Genomic DNA, 19,204 nt, shown 5'->3' with positions numbered 1-19,204 from the left:
GACATGGAGCGTGAGGTAGGAGTGGAGCACAAAATCTGTTGGGTGAAAGGATTTTATTTCTAATATATCCTCTAAACTTTTCAGAAACTGAAAACAAAGCATTCCTGTTAGGGTTTTTGAGGTTTCGTCAACCCAAGGGATGATACATTTTCTCAAACTATGTTGAAACCATGTAATCAGTTTAAGTAAATTATAAAACGACTGCTGAGTTTTTCACATAACAAAAACTTGCAATTTCTCAAGAAGTTACAGGCAGACACTTACCAGTCCAGAGCACGTTGATATGGCTGCAGAGGATGCTGACAGGTTACGGACAAATCCCTGATACAGGCAGTTGTGGAACCCCGCATCATCCATCACCGTGGCGATGCCATCTGAGCTGAGCGTCTGCACGGTGAACCCTGGGCCAATCACAGAGGACGAATGCAGGTCCAGGTGCATGTCCTGTCCAAAGGCAGAGAGCCGGTAGTGCAGAGAAGAGGACAGGGACCTCCTGCTGCGGTGGCTTCGCTTGGTCACATCATGGGTCAGGTATCCTCCCTCAGAGTTCACCTTCACCGGGGTTACAAACACGTAGTCTGACAAAAGAGAGGGATGGAAAGGAAGTCTCATCAAAAGGTGCTAACATCAAATACTCAGATACTCCAGGAGTTATTTTGTGACTGATTTGTTTTCTTTGGCGTACCGACCTTCTAACCATCCTCCTACTGGTTCAGTTAGTTATTTATTTTCCAGAAACTATTTGGCCAAGGAGGAGTGAGAACATTTGCATTTAGCTCTTGCTTATGTCAGTGGAGAAAGTGACAGTTACACTATAATAAAAGTATGAAAGTACAGTATCTCACAAAAGTGAGTACACCCCTCACATTTTTGCAAATATTTTATTATAACTTTTCATGGGACAACACTATGGAAATTAAACTTTGATATAACTTAAAGTAGTGAGTGTACAGCTTGTATAGCAGTATAGATTTACTGTCCTCTGAAAATAACTCAACACACAGCCATTAATGTCTGAACAGCTGGCAACACAAGTGAGTATACCTCACAGTGAACATGTCCAAATTGTGCCTAATTGTGTCGTTGTTCGTCCCTGGTGTCATGTGACTCGTTAGTGTTAAAGGTTTCAAATTTTGCGTGTTTTCTCATACTCTCATCCTGGTCACTGGACATTCAACATGGCGCCTCATGGCAAAGAACTCTCTGAGGATCTGAAAAATGGAATTGTTGCTCTTCATAAAGATGGCCTAGGCTATAAGAAGATTTCTAACACGCTGAAACAGAGCTACAGCATGGTGGCCAAGATCATACAGCGGTTTTCCAGGACAGGTTCCACTCGGAACAGGCCTCACCGGGGTCGACCAAAGAAGTTGAGTCCATGTGTTCAGTGTCATATCCAGAGGTTGGCTTAAAAAAATAGACAAATGAGTGCTGCCTGCATTGCTGCAGAGGTTGAGGAAGTGGGGGGTCAGTCTGTCAGTGGTCAGACCATACGCCGCACACTACATCAAATCGGTCTGCATGGCCGTCGTCCCAGAAGGAAGCCTTTTCTGAAGCTGATGCACAAGAGAGCCCGCAAACAGTTTGCTGAAGACAAGCAGTCCAAGAACAGAACCAGAACCAGGTCCTGTGGTCTGACGAGACCAAGACAAACTTGTTTGGCTCAGATGGTGTCAAGCGTGTGTGGCAGCACCCTGGTGAGGAGTACCAAGACAACTGTGTATTGCCTATAGTCAAGCATATTGATGGTAGCGTCATGGTCTGGGGCTCCATGAGTGCTGCCGGCACTGGGGAGCTGCAGTTCATTGAGGGAAACATGAATTCCAACATGTACTGTGACATTCTGAAGCAGAGCATGATCCCCTTCCTTCGGAAACTGGGCCACAGGGCAGTTTTCCAACATGATAACGACCCCAAACACCCCTCCAAGATGACAACTGCCTTGCTGAGGAAGCTGAAAGTAGAGGTGATGGACTGGCCAAGAATGTCTCCAGACCTAAACCCAATTCAGCACCTGTTGGGCATTCTCAAGCGGAAGGTGGAGGAGCGCAAGGTGTCATCATGGAGGGGTGGAAGAGGATTCCAGTACCAACCTGTGCAGCTCTGGTGAATTCCATGCCCAAGAGGGTTAAGGCAGTGCTAGATAATAATGGTGGTCACACAAAATATTGACAGTTTGGGCACAATTTGGACATGTTCACTGTGAGGTGTACTCACTTGTGTTGCCAGCTGTTTAGACATTAATGGCTGTGTGTTGAGTTATTTTCAGAGGACAGTAAATCTTATACTACTATACAAGCTGTACACTCACTACTTTAAGTTATATGAAAGTTTAATTTCTATACTGTTGTCCCATTAAAAGATATAATGAAATATTTGCAAAAATGTGAGGGGTGTACTCACTTTTGTGAGATACTGTAAATAAGTAAGTTGCAGCCTCTATTCAAAACATAACCATTTCTGGTGATTGCTTTACATTCTGGTTTTCTTACTGTGGAGCTAATGTTGGTGGAGACAAGTCCATTGTTTTACCTCTTTTAAAAGAAAGCTATGTCATGTCAATCTTAGATGCAATTAAATTAGCTCAACATGGTCCAGGTCCAGTCCAGTAAATCACCAACATCTAAACAGGTTACTTTCAAAAACTATCATTCGCAAACAAAACCTGTTACTGAAATGACAAGCTTGTGTTCAAGTGAGAGGTTCAGTGCGCAGCAAGTCATATGGATCACAGATGGATTTTAACAGAGGCCGTGACGCCAACATCATACTTCCATGCATGTCAGATATGGGTCAATACTTCAAAACCAGAGGTTGTAAATATAAAATGTTCTGATTTCATGCAGTAGTCATGGTGTTCCAGTCAGATAAAAATGTTAAAATGACTGTATTGCTTCAATACAGGAGAACAGTGAGAAACACCATAGTAAAAGCAGGAACTTTAACATTTGCATTAAGTTTTTTCCCCTGTCTTTCAGCTTTGTTAATGTGACAAAGGACATAACTTTCTGTAGCTTCAGAAAATAACCTTTCAGTGGAGTACTAGGAGAATCAGGATGCTTTCTTCACAACCTGAGAAAAAAGTCCATCTCCCTTCTTCCCTCAGTAAATCAAAGTATGTAAATCACCTCAGCTTGTTTCCTTGGTTTCTGCAGGACAAAGCCATGAAGAGGGAATCCCTGTGTGTGCACTGCCCTCATTGGTCCTGTCTCAATAGCCACTGCAGCGGTGTCAGCTTATTATAAACCCTTATTATAACCCTAACCCTAATTTAAGGGTCCCTAACATTTTTTTACCACGTGAAATGTAGACATGTCACCCCATTTCACACTGAAATTGTAATGTCACTAACTGTTTAATTCAAGACTATGGTCTACCTTGTTTTATTCACATTCTCATGGGATTCTGCCAGCTGGAAGAAACATCCACTGATGCCAAAAGACAAGCACTCACCATGATTTAATCCGTGGCTGTCACTGGAAGAATAGCTGGCCGAAACGCTGTGGGAGGTGTGTGAGCAGTAAATGTGCGGCGTCTGCAAAAAAAAAAAAAAAATCATAAATGGACAGGTAGCAACAGGTTGCAAGCAGTGGAATAAGTGGAAGCCAAAAAAAGTGATAAATGGAGTTCCCCTGTGGAAACATGAGTTTAATTTAGGATGACAATCATTTGTCTTACTTTTCACCACAAGCAGTGGCTTGTTGTTGACATAAATCTTGCTGAAAAGAGACAAATACTAGCAAATGGTTGCATGTCTTGAGTTTAAGTGTGTGCATTTATACTTAGATGCCACATGCCTTGATAATATTCCAGGACAAGAAGGTGGAGAGTAGCTTGACTGAGGTGCAGCTGCCCAGCGGGATGGGTAAAGTCCATATTAGAAGAAAAAGGCAATCCATGATGATGGCATGCAAAGCTCACACCTCCTCCGTTACCTCCTAAAACAGCGCAAAAGTAGTAATAACCTGCGGTAGCGCATAATGCAGTGTGCACGCATTGTTTAGTGGTTCGGTTCCCCGCGTTGCTGGTTCAGGTGAAGTCGGCAGGTTGCAGCAGTCGGTGGTGCGCACAGACAGGGAGCGCACTCATGAGTGTGTGTGTGTGTGTGAGTGTGTGTGCGTGTATATGTGTGTGTCTGTGAGTGTGTGTGAGCGCAGGTAGCGGTGTCGTGGATCACCGGGAGGAGCGCTGACTGAGCACTGAGCCCGGCTCTGTGCGAGCCGGCCCGCAGGATAGAGAAAAGTCAGGGGGCAGCAGCCAATCAGCGCGCAGCATCATTTACCACGCGGAGATTAAAGAGAAGAAAAAGATTCTCCTTTTAGCAGCAGCGGGACTACTGCTGCCTTCAGGTGCCTCTCGTAAATTTCTACTTTAAAAGTTCAGTGAGTTTTGGGCTGCTATTTAAAAAACGAGTTTTTGTCTTTGCAGTGGCAGGATGATGAAGAGCAGAAAATATACACACCATACGCGACTTTTTCATTTCTTTCATTAAAAAAAAAAAGAGTGCAATGAGAGAGTCCTGAATATTATACAGAAAATAGCCTACAGACAATAATTATATAATAATAATTATAATTATTAATTGTTTCACTTTCTTCTGTCACTTCTGCTACTGTGCTATGTGGTATAAACTAACTGTGGTGCAAAGTACCCCAGCACATGAATTATACTTAAAAGTAAAATTTTCTTTCTTTTACTTATATTTCCATTTTAAGTTTCTTCATACGTATTGCTATGGCAAACAGTAGCCTATATTTTTTAAGTGAGGGAAATTGGAAATCTATTTATTCAGGCTAAAAATTTATCTGATCAAACTGAACATCAGTAGTGAAGGAATTATTAAGATTATTTTCTGAAGTAACACTACTCACATTAAAATGTACATAACTACATTTACAAAGGAAATTTTCACTCCAGTCTGGCAGCTTGGCTAGTTATTAAGGAAGGTGAGAAGAAGATTTTAAATTTAAATCAGCTATTTGTAAGTTTTGCTATTGCTACATAGCCATCTACTGAAATTAGCATCTCACTTTCTGGTAGTGACTCAGTGTAGAACTAGTCTAGAAGAACTGTTGCAAGTTCATCATCAAGATTCATCCCTTTACTCAACAAGAGTAGAGGTGAAAATCAATGCAACTGTTAACTCTTGTCTCTATCATGTCTTTTTATCAACCTTTTTATCTACTGAAGTTAGCATGCTAACCAGCTAGCCCGTCTCATTACTTTGCCCTGCCCTGAAGATGTAGTGCTGCTCAGTAGGCGTATTATAACCTTTTGTCTTGTGAACGCAATGATGGCCAAAGCTTTTGTCAAGCATCAATTACCACCATCTGCTCCCAAAAAGAAACCATGTTCGGTGGCAGAGAAAACTTACAAATAGCCCCACCATGTGTTAAGTCTATAAAATAAAATACACTGTTGAAGATGAACTGATTTCCATCCTTTTTGGCTTGTAACCCTTTAAAAAGTCATTTCAGTCAGTTCAGTCAGTTCAGTCACATACACCACCTTTATTTATAGTGGAATATTTTTTACATTTTAATGTGATTACTGTTACTTCAGGAAAATAATCTTAATAATTCCTTCACCACTGATGTTCAGTTTGATCAGGTACATTTTTAGCCTGAATAAATAGTTTTCCAATTTCCCCCACTTTTCAGTCAGCTAAAAAATATAGGCTACTGTTTGCCATAGCAAGAAATGGTGTGTTTTCTGAGTGGCCCAGAAGTCCAAAATATGAGCTCTTGAATCGAATATTGCAATGCTTACATTCTTTAACTCAACACAAACACAATGCACAGAATGATTTCAGCGCACACTGTTTTCTCACCTTCAAATTCTGGATGAAGTCACCTTATGGTGTTTTATTTGCAATTTAACAAACCCTGAGAAGAAGATATTGAGACACTGCAAAGCCATAAATAAGTACAAATGCCTTTTACTGAATCTTGGCTTGAAACCAACATGTTTGCTCTACAAAACAAGTTGTCATCAGAGTGTCACGCGCACACATTCGCTCAGTCTATGTGCAATGACAACTTTTTATACACAGGATGTTTCATTTCCTACATCTTCTTTGTGTTGTAGAAGTTTTACTCATTGTGGTTGGGCCGCATTAAAACAACTGGCAGCTAAGATGCACAAACAAGAGAGGATGCAGATTTCCTGAATGCTGCTCAAAGCTCAATATTTAACTGTTCTGCTAGGAGATGATCACTTGCAGGAGTCACTGAAGTGTGTCAGATCCTTTTAGGCTGTGTTTCATCTGCAGCTGTGGAACTGTCAGTGAAACGTTTTATCACAGGGGTACAAATACTGTTATGCACTCATCAAATTGTACCGACATACCAACAAAAACAATACAACAATGCATGTAAATAAACCAAGAACACATGAGCACAAATGCACAGAATATAAAATATTACAGACTTTAGCTTTGTAGAAACAAGCTTTAAGATATTTGCATGTAGGGCTTGTAGCAAATGTGTCTGCATGTGTTTTCTAAAATGTTTACTGTAATATAATATATTCTGTGCATGAATGTAACCCCTCTCCTGGGTCACTCACCTTAAAAAGCTAACATTACTGACAGCAGCTTTACCCAATTCTTCCCACTGGCAGCAGCGTAAATTACCAGTCAATTGAACTAGCCAAAATGGCACACCGTGTGTTTAAGAGTCATATAATTAAATCTGTTGTGTTAAAGTGACAAGTTGTGCACACTTCACTGGCTCGTATTGTTAAAGCATGTGTGTAATCCTAATTGTTGTGAACAGGTGGTCCTGCAGTAGCCGTTTCCATCCCGGTGGCTGGCAAAACACCTGGATAGGTTTCTGGAATGCACTGACAGACACACAGCTGAAGTGTACAGCCAGCTCACTACACAGATATTCACACTCCGCCGAGCATAATAAGGCTTCTCACAGCTCATGCCAGCTTTTCTGGCAGAGCACAAAGCACGGCCTGAATAAAACATCACCTTAATAACCCTGCAATATTCTCATGGGGCTTATGAATGTCTGTGCTACTTAATCACGCATTTAGAGTATACTGACCAAATCACCCGTCATGGCACTTTTTTATCATCTATCTAATAACATGAAGAGATGGAGCTACAGGGACACTGCTGTGACAGATTTGCTAATAGTATCATATATAGGGAAAAGTCTGCATTATCCAGATTGTGATTTTTATAATGCAAGTCCCATTAAACATAGATTAGATGATCACTCACCATAGGGCTCTGTGAGGTGTGAAATGTAGACCCGTGCATCTACCCAATCTACCTGTAATGTTGAACTTGAATGATTCCATTAAACACTTCAGTGTCCTTGCATAATTATCTTACATACTCTAACATAGTGGTTGCCAACCTTTTCCATCTCATGGTCCACTTGAAAATCTCAAAAATGTTGGTTGCCCGCATCCGACCCTATAACAATAAAGAGGCCAGATACTATGTTTTCAGAGCACTTTTTATTTTAATGATGACAATTGAATATTCATGACTGAACTGAAAGCAGGGAAAGCTACATTTTAAATTTTTGGTTGACAGGTGAGAGATCACTTTTTGTTTGACTGTCTGTTTCTTGACTCTTGTTCCTTTTAATTCTTCCTGTTGCTAACCAGCTATCCATTTTGATACTCCAGTTTTTGCCATGTAATCGTCTACAGCACAATCAGACTGAGATAGCAAATAAGTATGCAATTCAGTCCAGTGGCATTAACATAAAATGTCCTATCATTGGCTTAACACAGTGCTAGGCCTTAATATGAGAAGAAAAAATAATGACTGGAGGTTTTAAACATTTTCGATGCTTTCAAGTATAATTTCGTCTTAAAACATTAAAAAAAACATTATTTATATTTCAGTTTTATTTATTTTTTATTTAGTTTTGCAAATGATTTCTTGGCCCACTTGCAATACCTTCACGGCTCAGGTTGGGAACCACTAATTATATCCTGTTATATTTTTTTGATATCAATGCTAATGTCCTCACTTTCTTCTTACTTTGATATTTTATTTGCATTCATTTCATTCAATGCCTCCTGTATCTGCTTTCCTTACCTCTTGGTAAGCGGTTAATAGTCTTATTTTGTCTTATCTTACAAAACAGATGTACTAAACTCCCACCCAATACTTGATATCCACTCCCTAGCTACATAAAGAGCACATTACTTTGTGCATTGGCACTGACATTTTCCATAAATCACGAGGTGTAGATTTTGTCCAATATGGCCAGAATTCCAAGGAATACTGGGCTCATACAAACACAGCTGGGGACACTGACACCCCCACAAAGCGCAGCCTCCAATCTTCCCAGCACACTGGAAAGCCAGCTGTGCCAGGAAGGAGACTGATCAAACCAGACAACCGACCCAGGAAACCAGTCGCACCCATATCAGCGGGAGGTATCCAGAAATGTCTTGAAGGTAGAATCAAATGGAAAAACCAAGATGAGGACCAAAGACAACAACCTTTAAAGCAAACAGGCTGTTAAGGCAGTCAGACATCAGCTGGAGCACATGCCTACAGCACCTAGAGAAGCCAGCTCTGCCAGCTCGTAAGCATATGAAATGCCTTAACGTAGCAAATGAGCCACTGTCTGTGATGAAGGTATTTGTTGAGCATCCAGTCACAGGAAAAGACAAACAATTGCTGTCAGCGTCCCAAACAGGTTGTGCATTCCTCATAGCATGCCAAACCACGCAGGAGACGTAATGATAGCATCCTGAACGTTTTGGCAGCAGTGTCCGGGAAGCTGCAAAACAATTCTTCATCACTTATTACCGTCTTATAAATGAGATATGCTGCTTTACTTAACAATGGGTGTGACCTGATTTTAATACAAATTCGGTGTCCACTAACCATTACTTTTTGTTGCTCAGACCCGCTCCATCAAAGCTCCAAAGTCTCCATATTCACATGTTGCATCTTTTGTATTTATCTTGATCCAGAGGCAAAACTTTGGCATTGTGTTCTTGAAAAGGTAACAACAGTGCACCGTACTCCCAGGTGGATGTTGAACATGCTGTAATTGCTTCAATGAACCTACAACCTGCACCGCATAGGGATGGTGTTTGTGTCTGTCCTGAAAAACTATAGTGAAAATGGCACTTTCTCTTCAGTTCACAAGCATGTACAATAGAAGAAAAGCATGCTGGGAGGATGGAAATGCAACATGTACTTGAGTCTGCTGCTTTGAAGGCATGGTGAGAAAGGACTTATTATCATTTACAATAAGTTTTTTAATACTGTGCTTTCAATAACAATGTCACATTATGGAACAAAACTCTTCAGGGGAATAGAGACCCTTATGATGATATTATTCCTCATTGGCTCATTACAGTGTCTGCTCGTCATTAAGATGTAAGAGGCAATTTTGGTGGCCCTGTACTTGGCCTAAGCATTAGTGTAAGTGTCAGTGATTTGAGGTTGCTGGGAAACTTCCTGCGCTGTACTTTGGAGGGTAATTGCACTGTCATCTGCACAGTTTGATGTACAGTTACTGAAGAAACACAACCACAGTGTTTCCGCAGATCGCAGTGAAGGTCCCTGAGTTGTTGTATAAGCGTGCTCATGTTTGACACTGCGGCCGACTACCTGATTACTCCGCTTCAGACCACCTTTTTGTTTTCAAGTCCAGAGCCACAACCAAACATACAACATTAAGATTGGAAAGTGGAAAGATTTGCGGGCTGAGATGCATTTTTCTACTGTGGGAGATGTGGTTATCGTTCTTTGTTCCCATCTTCTTCTCCTGCCCTGTTGATCAGGTTCTCGCAGCATGTCTCGCTCTCTCTTCCTCTGAAAATGCAGTTTGTGTTTGTCGGTGGCGGCTACAGATGTTTTTAAATATGAGCAGCGTTACACCCCAGCACACCACAGCTCAGTGCACGGTGCCACTGTGTTGACAGATGATGTGCTTATTTATGGCATGCTAAATCAACTGTCTAGTGCCTTTAGCAGTCTCTCCCTCTCTCCCTTTCCTTTTCTCACAATGTCCCCCCCCCCCCCAGTTGGGCTGCTGAGTTACCATGGGCTGTCAGGCCGGTCTGTTGTTTGTTTCCCAAAAGCAATACAACATATCTAGTTGCAGCTGGAAATATAAGCAGTTGGGTTTTCTGGCCAGGGATGGAAATAGATTGTAAGATTTAGAGACGACACTGAGATGGGATGTATCCCTCCGCCTTCTGTCCTGGGAACACCACATGAGATGAACCAGAGGAAAGAGACCCTGTGACCAGCTGATGGTATCTCAGAACTAGTAGACTGCATTAATACACCTACTCAGACAGAGTAACATAACATATACAAGTCTTGATGCAAGGTGGTTCTCAAAGCTCTTTATCATGATCGTAAATATGCATTCCTCCCAACTATAACACTATATTACTGTAAAAAAAAATGTAATTATTTAAAACATATTCAGTAATGTCAGCTTCCGTCTTTTTAAGTACGATTTGATGATACAGTATTTTGATTTTTTTGTTTTTTACTGACTGTTGAAATTTGGTGCAGACGTCCTTAGTGCCCAGAGGACGACTCCCAACGACTTTGATGTTCCCCTTATTTGCATTTTGCCACATGCCACCTTCATGTTTTCACTTAGCCTGTGAAAAATCTCAACATCCACCACATGGATTATAAGAAATTCTATACAGATGTTCATGGTCCCCAGATGATTAATCCTAATGACCCTTACTTTTCTCCTGGAGGCAAAATGAGCTTTAAATATCAATATCATCTTTCTTAGTGTCATGTTTGAATGTCAACAGACTGATGTTCAAAGTAAAGTGACTTTTTTTCCCTTGACATTCTTCTCTCTTCTAGTTTTATGCAAGAGCACAATTTACTTTATGCCAAAAATAAGTCCACCACTGGATCCCAACCTAGTAGAGCCCAGGTAGACCCAGAACATGCTGGGGAGACTATGGCTACGTCCACACTAATAAGTTATTGTTTTAAAACAGCATTTTAAAATGAAAACAATCTCCGTTCAGACTAATGTTTTGGCTCTGTATCAAAAATAATCTCCATCCATACCATAGACTGTAAATAAAGAAGCTCTGAAGCAAAGAGTGAACTGCTCCACCATCGCAATCTTGGCAGTGCCTGACTCCGCCTAAATCTAATCACTAATCCAAAAATGGGCAAATAGGTGGGGCTCCTGGAGCCAGCCTCAAGTGGCCATTCGAAGAACTGCAGTTTTTAGCTCTTCAGTGTTGGCTTCATTTTTCAGCTCCAAAGGTTGCTGTTTAGTCCATACCGCCACTTCTGAAAATACATACCACCATGGCCATTCACGTGCACTGGGCATGCACCTGTAAACAGGAAGCAGACTGTCTACTTTGCAATTGGTTAGTTGCAGAAAATACTATGAACAAGGAACGGCAAAATGCGGAATTTAACTGCACAACAGCTGCTAGCAAAGACAACAAGTGACGCTTGTAATTTATTATCCATGTTGCCTTCACCACTGGTAGTCGAGACTGATAAGACCCAATCAGGGAGTGACTGTGGGTGTCTGCATCAACGTTTTCAAGGGTCTCAGTTTCTGCCCATCCAGACTACAACACAACCCCGAGGTTTTCAAACTAAAACAGGTCGAGCAGTGTTGCCGAAAGTCTCAAAAACTCTGGACTATTGTGGACGCCTGGCGTAAAAGTAGCAAAAGTGATGCGTTTTAAAACTAAAATGTATTAGTGTGGATGTAGCCTATATATATATATATATATATATATATATATATAAATCTCTTCTGGCATGGGAACTCCTCGGGGTCCCCGAGGAGGAGCTGGAAAACGTTGCTGGGGAGAGGGACGTCTGGACTACCTAGCTCAACCTGCTGACTGTCTCAAGTGCTCCAGGGTTTCCCCCAGACTCCACCTTTTGAGTGAGTTCTTGGTTTGGGCCCCACTGGCGTCACTCATCACCACTTATATTTTTCTCAAAACATGGTGCCACAAAGTTACCCATGGGAGACCCCTCTACTTCAAGGTTGGGACATAGCGCTGGCTGAGAAAGTGGCTGCATTCTGTTCCTAATCACATGCAAGGCCTATTTATCGAACAGTCAAACACTTCAGTGAAGCCTTAAGAGGAGCAAGCTGTTACCTCAGGAATATGTCAGCCTTTCCTCTGATTTCTCCCCCTTTAACTTTGCCTTTGTTTGTTTGTTTTGCCTGTCATGTGGCACTGCTTTTTCCAGCGTGAGCTCCAGCATGTACAGCTCCAGAGCCAGACGCTGCTCTTCTCCTCTCTCCTGTCCCGTCCTCTCTGCCTGTATCTGGTCCTCATTTCGGACCATATAATTTCCCGGCTGCTTGTATCTGTGGGACTTTTTGGGGTGAATTTCTGTCTCTTCTTTCAGGATTATTTTTGGCTGTGTCAGCGGTTGCCACAGTGGCAAGCATCTGTTTGCCTGTCACTCATGTCTCGTCCTTTGCCTGTGTGATTATTTCTTCCATGTGGACAGATATAGACTAAGTGCGAGTCAACCGCATACAGGACATGTGTGTTTGTATGAACGTGATAACCTTGAAATTACGATACACAATCACATCAAAATAGACCAAAGGACTGTTTTGAAAATGTGTACACAAAAAGAATTAGAAAGAAAGTTTATTTTACTTTTTAAGTTTATCGTTGTAGATAATCAGTGCTGTAAAAGCAACATGTTGGCAGAAGAAGACTTAGCTACAAATTCATGTTGACTGTGTATGCATGCAGTAACTGGTATGTCTCTGTGAGTGTGTGTTTCCAGTATTAGTCAGTGTCATTCCTGGCCTCATCTTTTTCTGAGCAGCTCCTCTGCAGTCAGGCCTGCTGGCATCTCTCTCCACCCCCCACCAGCATCAAAGACGTGAAATGCTATAGTTTAGCTCACAGATGGTCCATCTAGAATTCTGAAGCAGCATCTGCAATATCAGTCAGCTACCGAGTTGGAGTGAACAGTACAGTTTAGATTATATGGCTCAACAGTGACTATCGGACCTTAGATTACATGCTTATGAAAAGCATCTTGGACTCAGTTGCCTCACGTCAAGAGGAAGATGACAATTCCTCTTACACCGTGTCTTTCATGAGTAACCTGTGAATCATGCTAAGTGTTGGTTTGGTTATGTCTGACCATGTCTGTAACTTTCAGAAATCAGTGACCTGACATACATAACCAAATCATGCTGTGATTGGCCAGCAGCGTGGAGGTCAGAGAGGAGCCAAGAACTGCTCTGCTCTTTCTAGCTCTTTTTTTTTTTTTGATTTGTTATAAACAATATCATACCTCCCCTGCCTGTAGGTGCGTTTTCATTAACCTGCTTAATGCGCAGTTTGAGTAGTGAAAACGCGTGAATTCCGAAAAAAGTCTCAAATGTCGCAAAAAAAAATGTATATGGTCAAATGATCTGGTTTTTCGACAAAGCAATATTTCACAAAACGGAAGTGGAAACACTGCAATGGAAACCCAGCTTGTTACAGCAGGTTTTTCACGCTGGCACTTTGGAACAGGTTTTAACACTTGATTTCTGACACGGTTGGACTACAGGCTGTACAAACCACTTCATTTCTAGTATTACCCCAGCCTTTACTAGTCTTTTAAGCGCGACTCTTGTTTCAGAATGACTCAGCGAGGGCACGTTTTCAACAAACGCATGGTTAACTTAATTAACTAGGTTAACAGCTACAGCTGATATTACCACAGCTGATGTTGTTATTTCAGATGGGAAAATTAGTGGTTGCGGGCAAGAAATGTTTACTACTGTTTACTTCTGTCTGAAATCAAGGAGCCATTGTGTCAAAAATTACTAAGAAAGTGAGTAAAGGTAAATCTTCCAGCATCATCAGTAAAGTGCATATGTGCAAGAATGGAAAGGCGTAGAAACAGTGTTTAAGGGGGATGGAGCTTAGTCTAGAACCTGCTCAATTCTGTCAACAATGCACAATGTATTCAGTCAGAGTTGTGTTATATCAGTGCGTTCATTCATCCGTCTGTACTCTACTGTGTTGTTAAAAATCTAAGGTTTCAAATAATGTGAATATAATGACATAAAACACGGATTTCCTGAAACCCTGTATTTGAGATTTGAACATCTAAAGAATATTTACAAAAAGGAAATTACAGCTATAATCATCTCACACCTTGCCAACGTGTGTGTGTGTGTGTGTGTGTGTGTGTGTGTGTGTGTGTGTGTGTGTGTGTGTGTGGGATTCCCCTACTTTCACTTTGAAGTCAAGGGGGATCATTACATGAAAAGGGAGATGTCATCAGTTGTCAGCCTGGTGCCAAGAGTCAGAGGAGAGCCAGAGAGACCATTTCCTATCCCATCAGCACCTGGGATTTCTGTCTTTGATGACGTCAAGTGAGCCTGTACAAGTGGAGGTGCTAACTGCCCGGCATGTGTATTTCATGTGTCTCAGTCTTTGTCGGAAGGCAGAATAAAAGCCTGCTGCCTCTGTGGCAGCAGGCCAGACTATTTTCAGATTCACTTCTGTGCTTTAAAGTCACTGTGAAATGTGTGTGAAGTATCTGTCATACACACTCCAACTCAGACACACACAGATCCACACATCCACTTTTCCTTGTCCAGTCTGAATCTGAAATAACTACTTTTTGTGAAGCAGTAGACCTGAATGAAAATGACTGCAGGTGCAGTATTAATTCATAATACTTTTACATGAATGACTCTCCTGTTAGCAGATATGACTTGATTTATAATTTAAACTACATCCAGTTGCTCTTCGCATCTTGGAGGTCTTTCCTGGGAGACAAGAGCTTGCACACAGGAAGAGATGCATTTTATGTTTGTGGTTTGTTTGGAATAAACATTAGAGGAACAGAGTAGTATGAGTGAGCCACCAACGCTGTGAGAAAAGAAAGTAATGAAGCAGAAAAAAAGAAAAACAAACTCATGCTCCCAGAAACTCAAAGTTCATCCACAGAAAATCCAGGGAATAAATCTGTTTGATTGACAGCTGGTTTCTGGGAGTGTGAAAACACTCCTTAGTTCTCAAGATCATGGGAAAAAAGAAAGATCCCAGGACATTAAAATGTAAAAAAGTTTTTTTGTTTTTTTTTAATGGCTCTGTCCAGTATTGATCCAGCAGTTTTCAAAAATCTTCTTGGTGGAGCACATATTTTATTTCTGACATTCCCACCTGGCTGTGTTTGTCTCATAAAACACTTTGTAACACTGTGCTCAATAAGTAAAGGTTGATGTCATAAAAGTAAGAAGAGTAAATCGAGTAAAAAAGGGTTTGCTGTCCAACTTTACTGTTAACTGTTAACCCAGTTCAGAATTAACAAATTTTATTGCCAGGAGTTAATCTTAATTAAACATGAAAAAACACAGGACAAGGGCCATTATTTGTTCATTTTGTTTGAATGAAACAAGTATGTTCACTTTAGATATTAAAGACATGTTTAAAGCTGCACTGCTCTACGGGTCAAATGGTTGTGTGTAATGTGAATGGAGCTGCTTGTTATCCAAACCAAGAATCGTCATAGGACTCTAGAGTTTCCCTCAGATCTGTGGAGTATTTTAGCATCTTTTAGCCGATTGTTTTGTTTTAAAGGCCTGCAGATGTACTGTTTTGGTTCTCTCTCACCACTTTCAGCTAAATGCTAACATCAGTATGCAAATATTCTCACAAATACAAAGCTAGCGTGTAGATGTTTAGGAGGTATAATGTTTCCCATGCTCACCAGTTCAGTGTATTAGCATGCAAAAATTTGCTAATTATAAACTAATAATAACAACTTGTACAGCATTTTTCATAACACAGTTACTTAGTGCATGAGATAAAATAATACAATTGTGAAAAAATGTATATAGTAAAAAAGTAAAACCAGATAGACAATATGAAAAAAATATAATCATATAATATTGTGCAGATCATTTAAAATAAGTAAAAGCCTGTTTTTGGGTAATGTTAGCTAATTAGCACCAAACTAGTGCTTCGATGCTTCATAATTTCTAAGCACAAAATACAGCTGAGGCAGATGATAATGTTTTCCAGGTATTATAAACCAAAGCACTGGACAAACAGGCCTCTGGGATCATTGAATATTTGTACCAAATTTCATTGCAATCCCTCCAATAGTTATCGACATATTTCATTAACAAACAAAAATATCAAGCTGCAGGCGGCACAAAGAAAAAGGCAAAATCATTAGGATCCATCATCTTGGCACCATTGATGTCTGCTTCCAATTTTGCGCCGATCCATCAAGGACACGTTTCAATAATTGAAAACTTTGATCTTCTGACGGCACAAGACGAAACATCAGGGAATTAAGTGACTTCTATTTCTAAATATCTGTAGCAAATGTCAACACAACTCATCCAACACTGTATAGAGTCAGTGCACAGTGAAACACTTTTAAATGCTATTTTTTGTATTTTCCATTTTTGTCTGAATTCACTGCTTGCTGATTACACAGGCTCATCTCAAAAACTATGCTGTAGCTGAATGTCACATTCACTGAGCCTTGAAAGGCAGTGCAGGGAGACAGAGAGTTTATTCAGTCAAAAGGATTTTCATTACTCTCCTGTACTTAGCTGTAGTGCAGTTAATGTGGATCATTCACTAAGTTTGAGTTCATTCTGATACCTTTGACTGCAGACTACAAGAATGAACACTGCCAGACTCTGTCTCAAAACATAGTCAAAACTTTTCTTTTTTTGTATTGAACTTTGAAATTTCTCATGTTTTCTTCTTCTAAGTATTTCTCCACACCACCAGTGTTCTTGTATCACTGAATTTGCTCAGCATGAACTGCTTGACGTTTACATTCCTCCATCCATGGATGAGATCTACAGCTTGAGTTTGTCCAGTTGCCAAGTATAGGAAGTTTCCAACTGTTGTAACGGGGCCGGGCAGAGAGATGATTGGGCGACGTTTTAATACGCTGTTTAATTCCCATTAGATACGGTCTGCTGCTGCCCTGGGGTCTCACTGTATGTGGCAGGCTTCCCACACACACACACACACACACACACACACACACACACACACACACACACACACATTACAATGTCCATTACCTCTTTTTAAAGAGCTGATGCTATGTTATTGTGAAAATTCTCCCTGATCTGTATCAAAGATGTTCCTTCTTGCAGAGTTGTTGTGATGAGGCAGTAATCCAATAAACCAGCCTGCAGCAAACACACCACAACAAAGATGAGAGAGTGGTTTCATTTAAAGACAAAGCTCTAATGCCATCACACTACCCTAAAGTTGACTATGCTGACTGAGGAGTTTGTGAGTGCGAAATTGTGTGTTGATTGAAGCTATTGTCCCACACTGCAACCGAGAAGTTACTCACAGTTGGAAAAAATAAAGGCACACTTTGAACAGTGCTGAAAGGAACATGTTAAAAAATTTTTTTTTTTTTAAAGCATTGAATCATGTTCAGTTAATCATCAAAAATGTCTTGTATGATTACATGTTAACAGCCATCTGTTAAGTCCATTCATTTCCTGAGCAATTATTATGAAAATTAGTAGATAATGCTTAATGTATGGTATTAAAATCTAATATGGAATTGGGACACACCATGATATTCTAGTCTTAAGGGGTCAGGATGCTTGTCAGATTGTTGAGCAGTACCTAAAATCCCCTCCCCCTACACCTGTCCTATGTTGTAACTTTCTTCAACCAACAATCCAACAAGTATGGCTACTCTACACATGCAGCAAACGGCCAGGTGTGGAGGTGTGAATACTGAGCAAGATTTGACCTTCTCTCGCAAACTCTTTTTTTTTCTTCCATTCTTCACACAGCTACTCTGTGTGTAATGACACAAATCCATTTCGAAGAGAGACTGTCTAAAAGTTTGTGCCATTATCCCCATTCGTGGCCTTGAAACCTGGCCATTCCGAACATGTACAAGCACTTTTGCCTCCAAATGTGGTCGGGTGACGTGCCATGTGAAGTCATTTGTTTCAAGGCTACATCCACACTGATACGTTTTAGTTTTAAAGCCCCTGACGTTCACACTACCCCTGAGACCTTTGGAAACGATTGCTTAGACACCCACAGTCGCTCCCTGGTTTGGTCTCATCAGCCTCAACTACCAGCGGGGAAATGCAACATGGATAACAAATTACAAGTGTGACTACCTTGTTGTCTTTGCTAGCTGCTCTTGTGCATCTTAATTCTGCATTTTAATGCTACAACTACCTTGGTTGTTCCTCGTTCATAGTATTTTCTGCAAATCCAAGTGCAGAATAGACAATCTGCTTCCTGTTTACACTGCCGTGTGCATGCCCAGTGTACGCCAATGGATCATGTGATGTGCGTTTTCAGGTGTGATGGCACGGACGTTGAATATTTCTGATACAGAGCTAAAATGGTTCTCTGGACGGGGATCATATTAGTGTGGATGTATCCTGAGCCCCTAAAAGATTACTGTTTTTCTCATTGTCAAAAATGCTTCAATGTCAATTTAACAGAGTGACACAGCAGTGCAGAAGAATGGAAGTGGCATCATTACAGCCCTGAAGTAATGTCGGCTTCTTTTAAAATGAGACTTTGAAAAGCAGCTTGAGTTTTCATGCTAAACACTTTCAGGCCCACCCACACTGGATTAAAACTGCTGTTGTAGAAATATCATGTTTTTAATCCATCTCCAGTTACACCCTGATGTTATTAATATATCATGCAGCACATCAACTATAGATCAAATTTAAAAGGTTTGTGAGATTCTGCTCAGCCACAAAACCGCTGACTGACTCATTGTTTTCCTTCAGACAGAAAAGCGTCTCAGAAAACATGTTTATAAAATAATCTGACGTGGATTGTATTTGATATTTAACGTTTGGCTGTACTTGATCTACAGCACCAACTCAGACACAGTTTACTGTTTTTAGTTGACAGAAAGAGGAAACTTTAAAAAAAAGAATCCGCATTTGTAAACAGAGTATTCTCAAAAGTCCTGCAATAAATCCATGCGCTGCTTTTCAGATACCAACTCATGTTTACTTTTGCCTCCACTAGATCACACAGAGGCACAAACACACACACACACACACACACACACACACATACACACACACACACACAGATACTGTATCTACACAAACAGCAATTTGGCAGAGGCAGAAACTCTGACAAGAAATGACTCAGTGGTGTATTTGGCCAAGTATTGTGTCAGTGATGAAAAGGATGATGGTCAGGCTGAAAGGTATAAACTACGCCAATG

The 19,204-nt window shown here is 40.7% G+C and overlaps 1 protein-coding gene across 1 annotated transcript in view; it reads right to left on the bottom strand.

Moving 5' to 3' along the window:
• adamts18 (ADAM metallopeptidase with thrombospondin type 1 motif 18) overlaps positions 1-12,310 on the bottom strand; it is a 70,139-nt gene extending 57,829 nt beyond the window's left edge. Inside the window, exons 1-3 of the mRNA XM_022741977.1 lie at positions 12,200-12,310; positions 3,454-3,535; positions 265-578 (exon numbers count right to left, since the gene is read on the bottom strand). Of these exons, the coding sequence (XP_022597698.1) occupies positions 265-578; positions 3,454-3,535; positions 12,200-12,310 (507 nt within the window). The remainder of the gene's footprint in view (positions 1-264; positions 579-3,453; positions 3,536-12,199) is intronic.
• Between the last annotated feature and the right edge of the window lie 6,894 nt (positions 12,311-19,204).

The sequence above is a fragment of the Seriola dumerili genome, unplaced genomic scaffold (assembly GCF_002260705.1).
Source record: "Seriola dumerili isolate Sdu_G_001 unplaced genomic scaffold, Sdu_1.0 BDQW01000003.1, whole genome shotgun sequence".
Lineage (NCBI taxonomy): Eukaryota > Metazoa > Chordata > Actinopteri > Carangiformes > Carangidae > Seriola > Seriola dumerili.
This window is presented reverse-complemented; position numbering and strand designations above follow the sequence as displayed.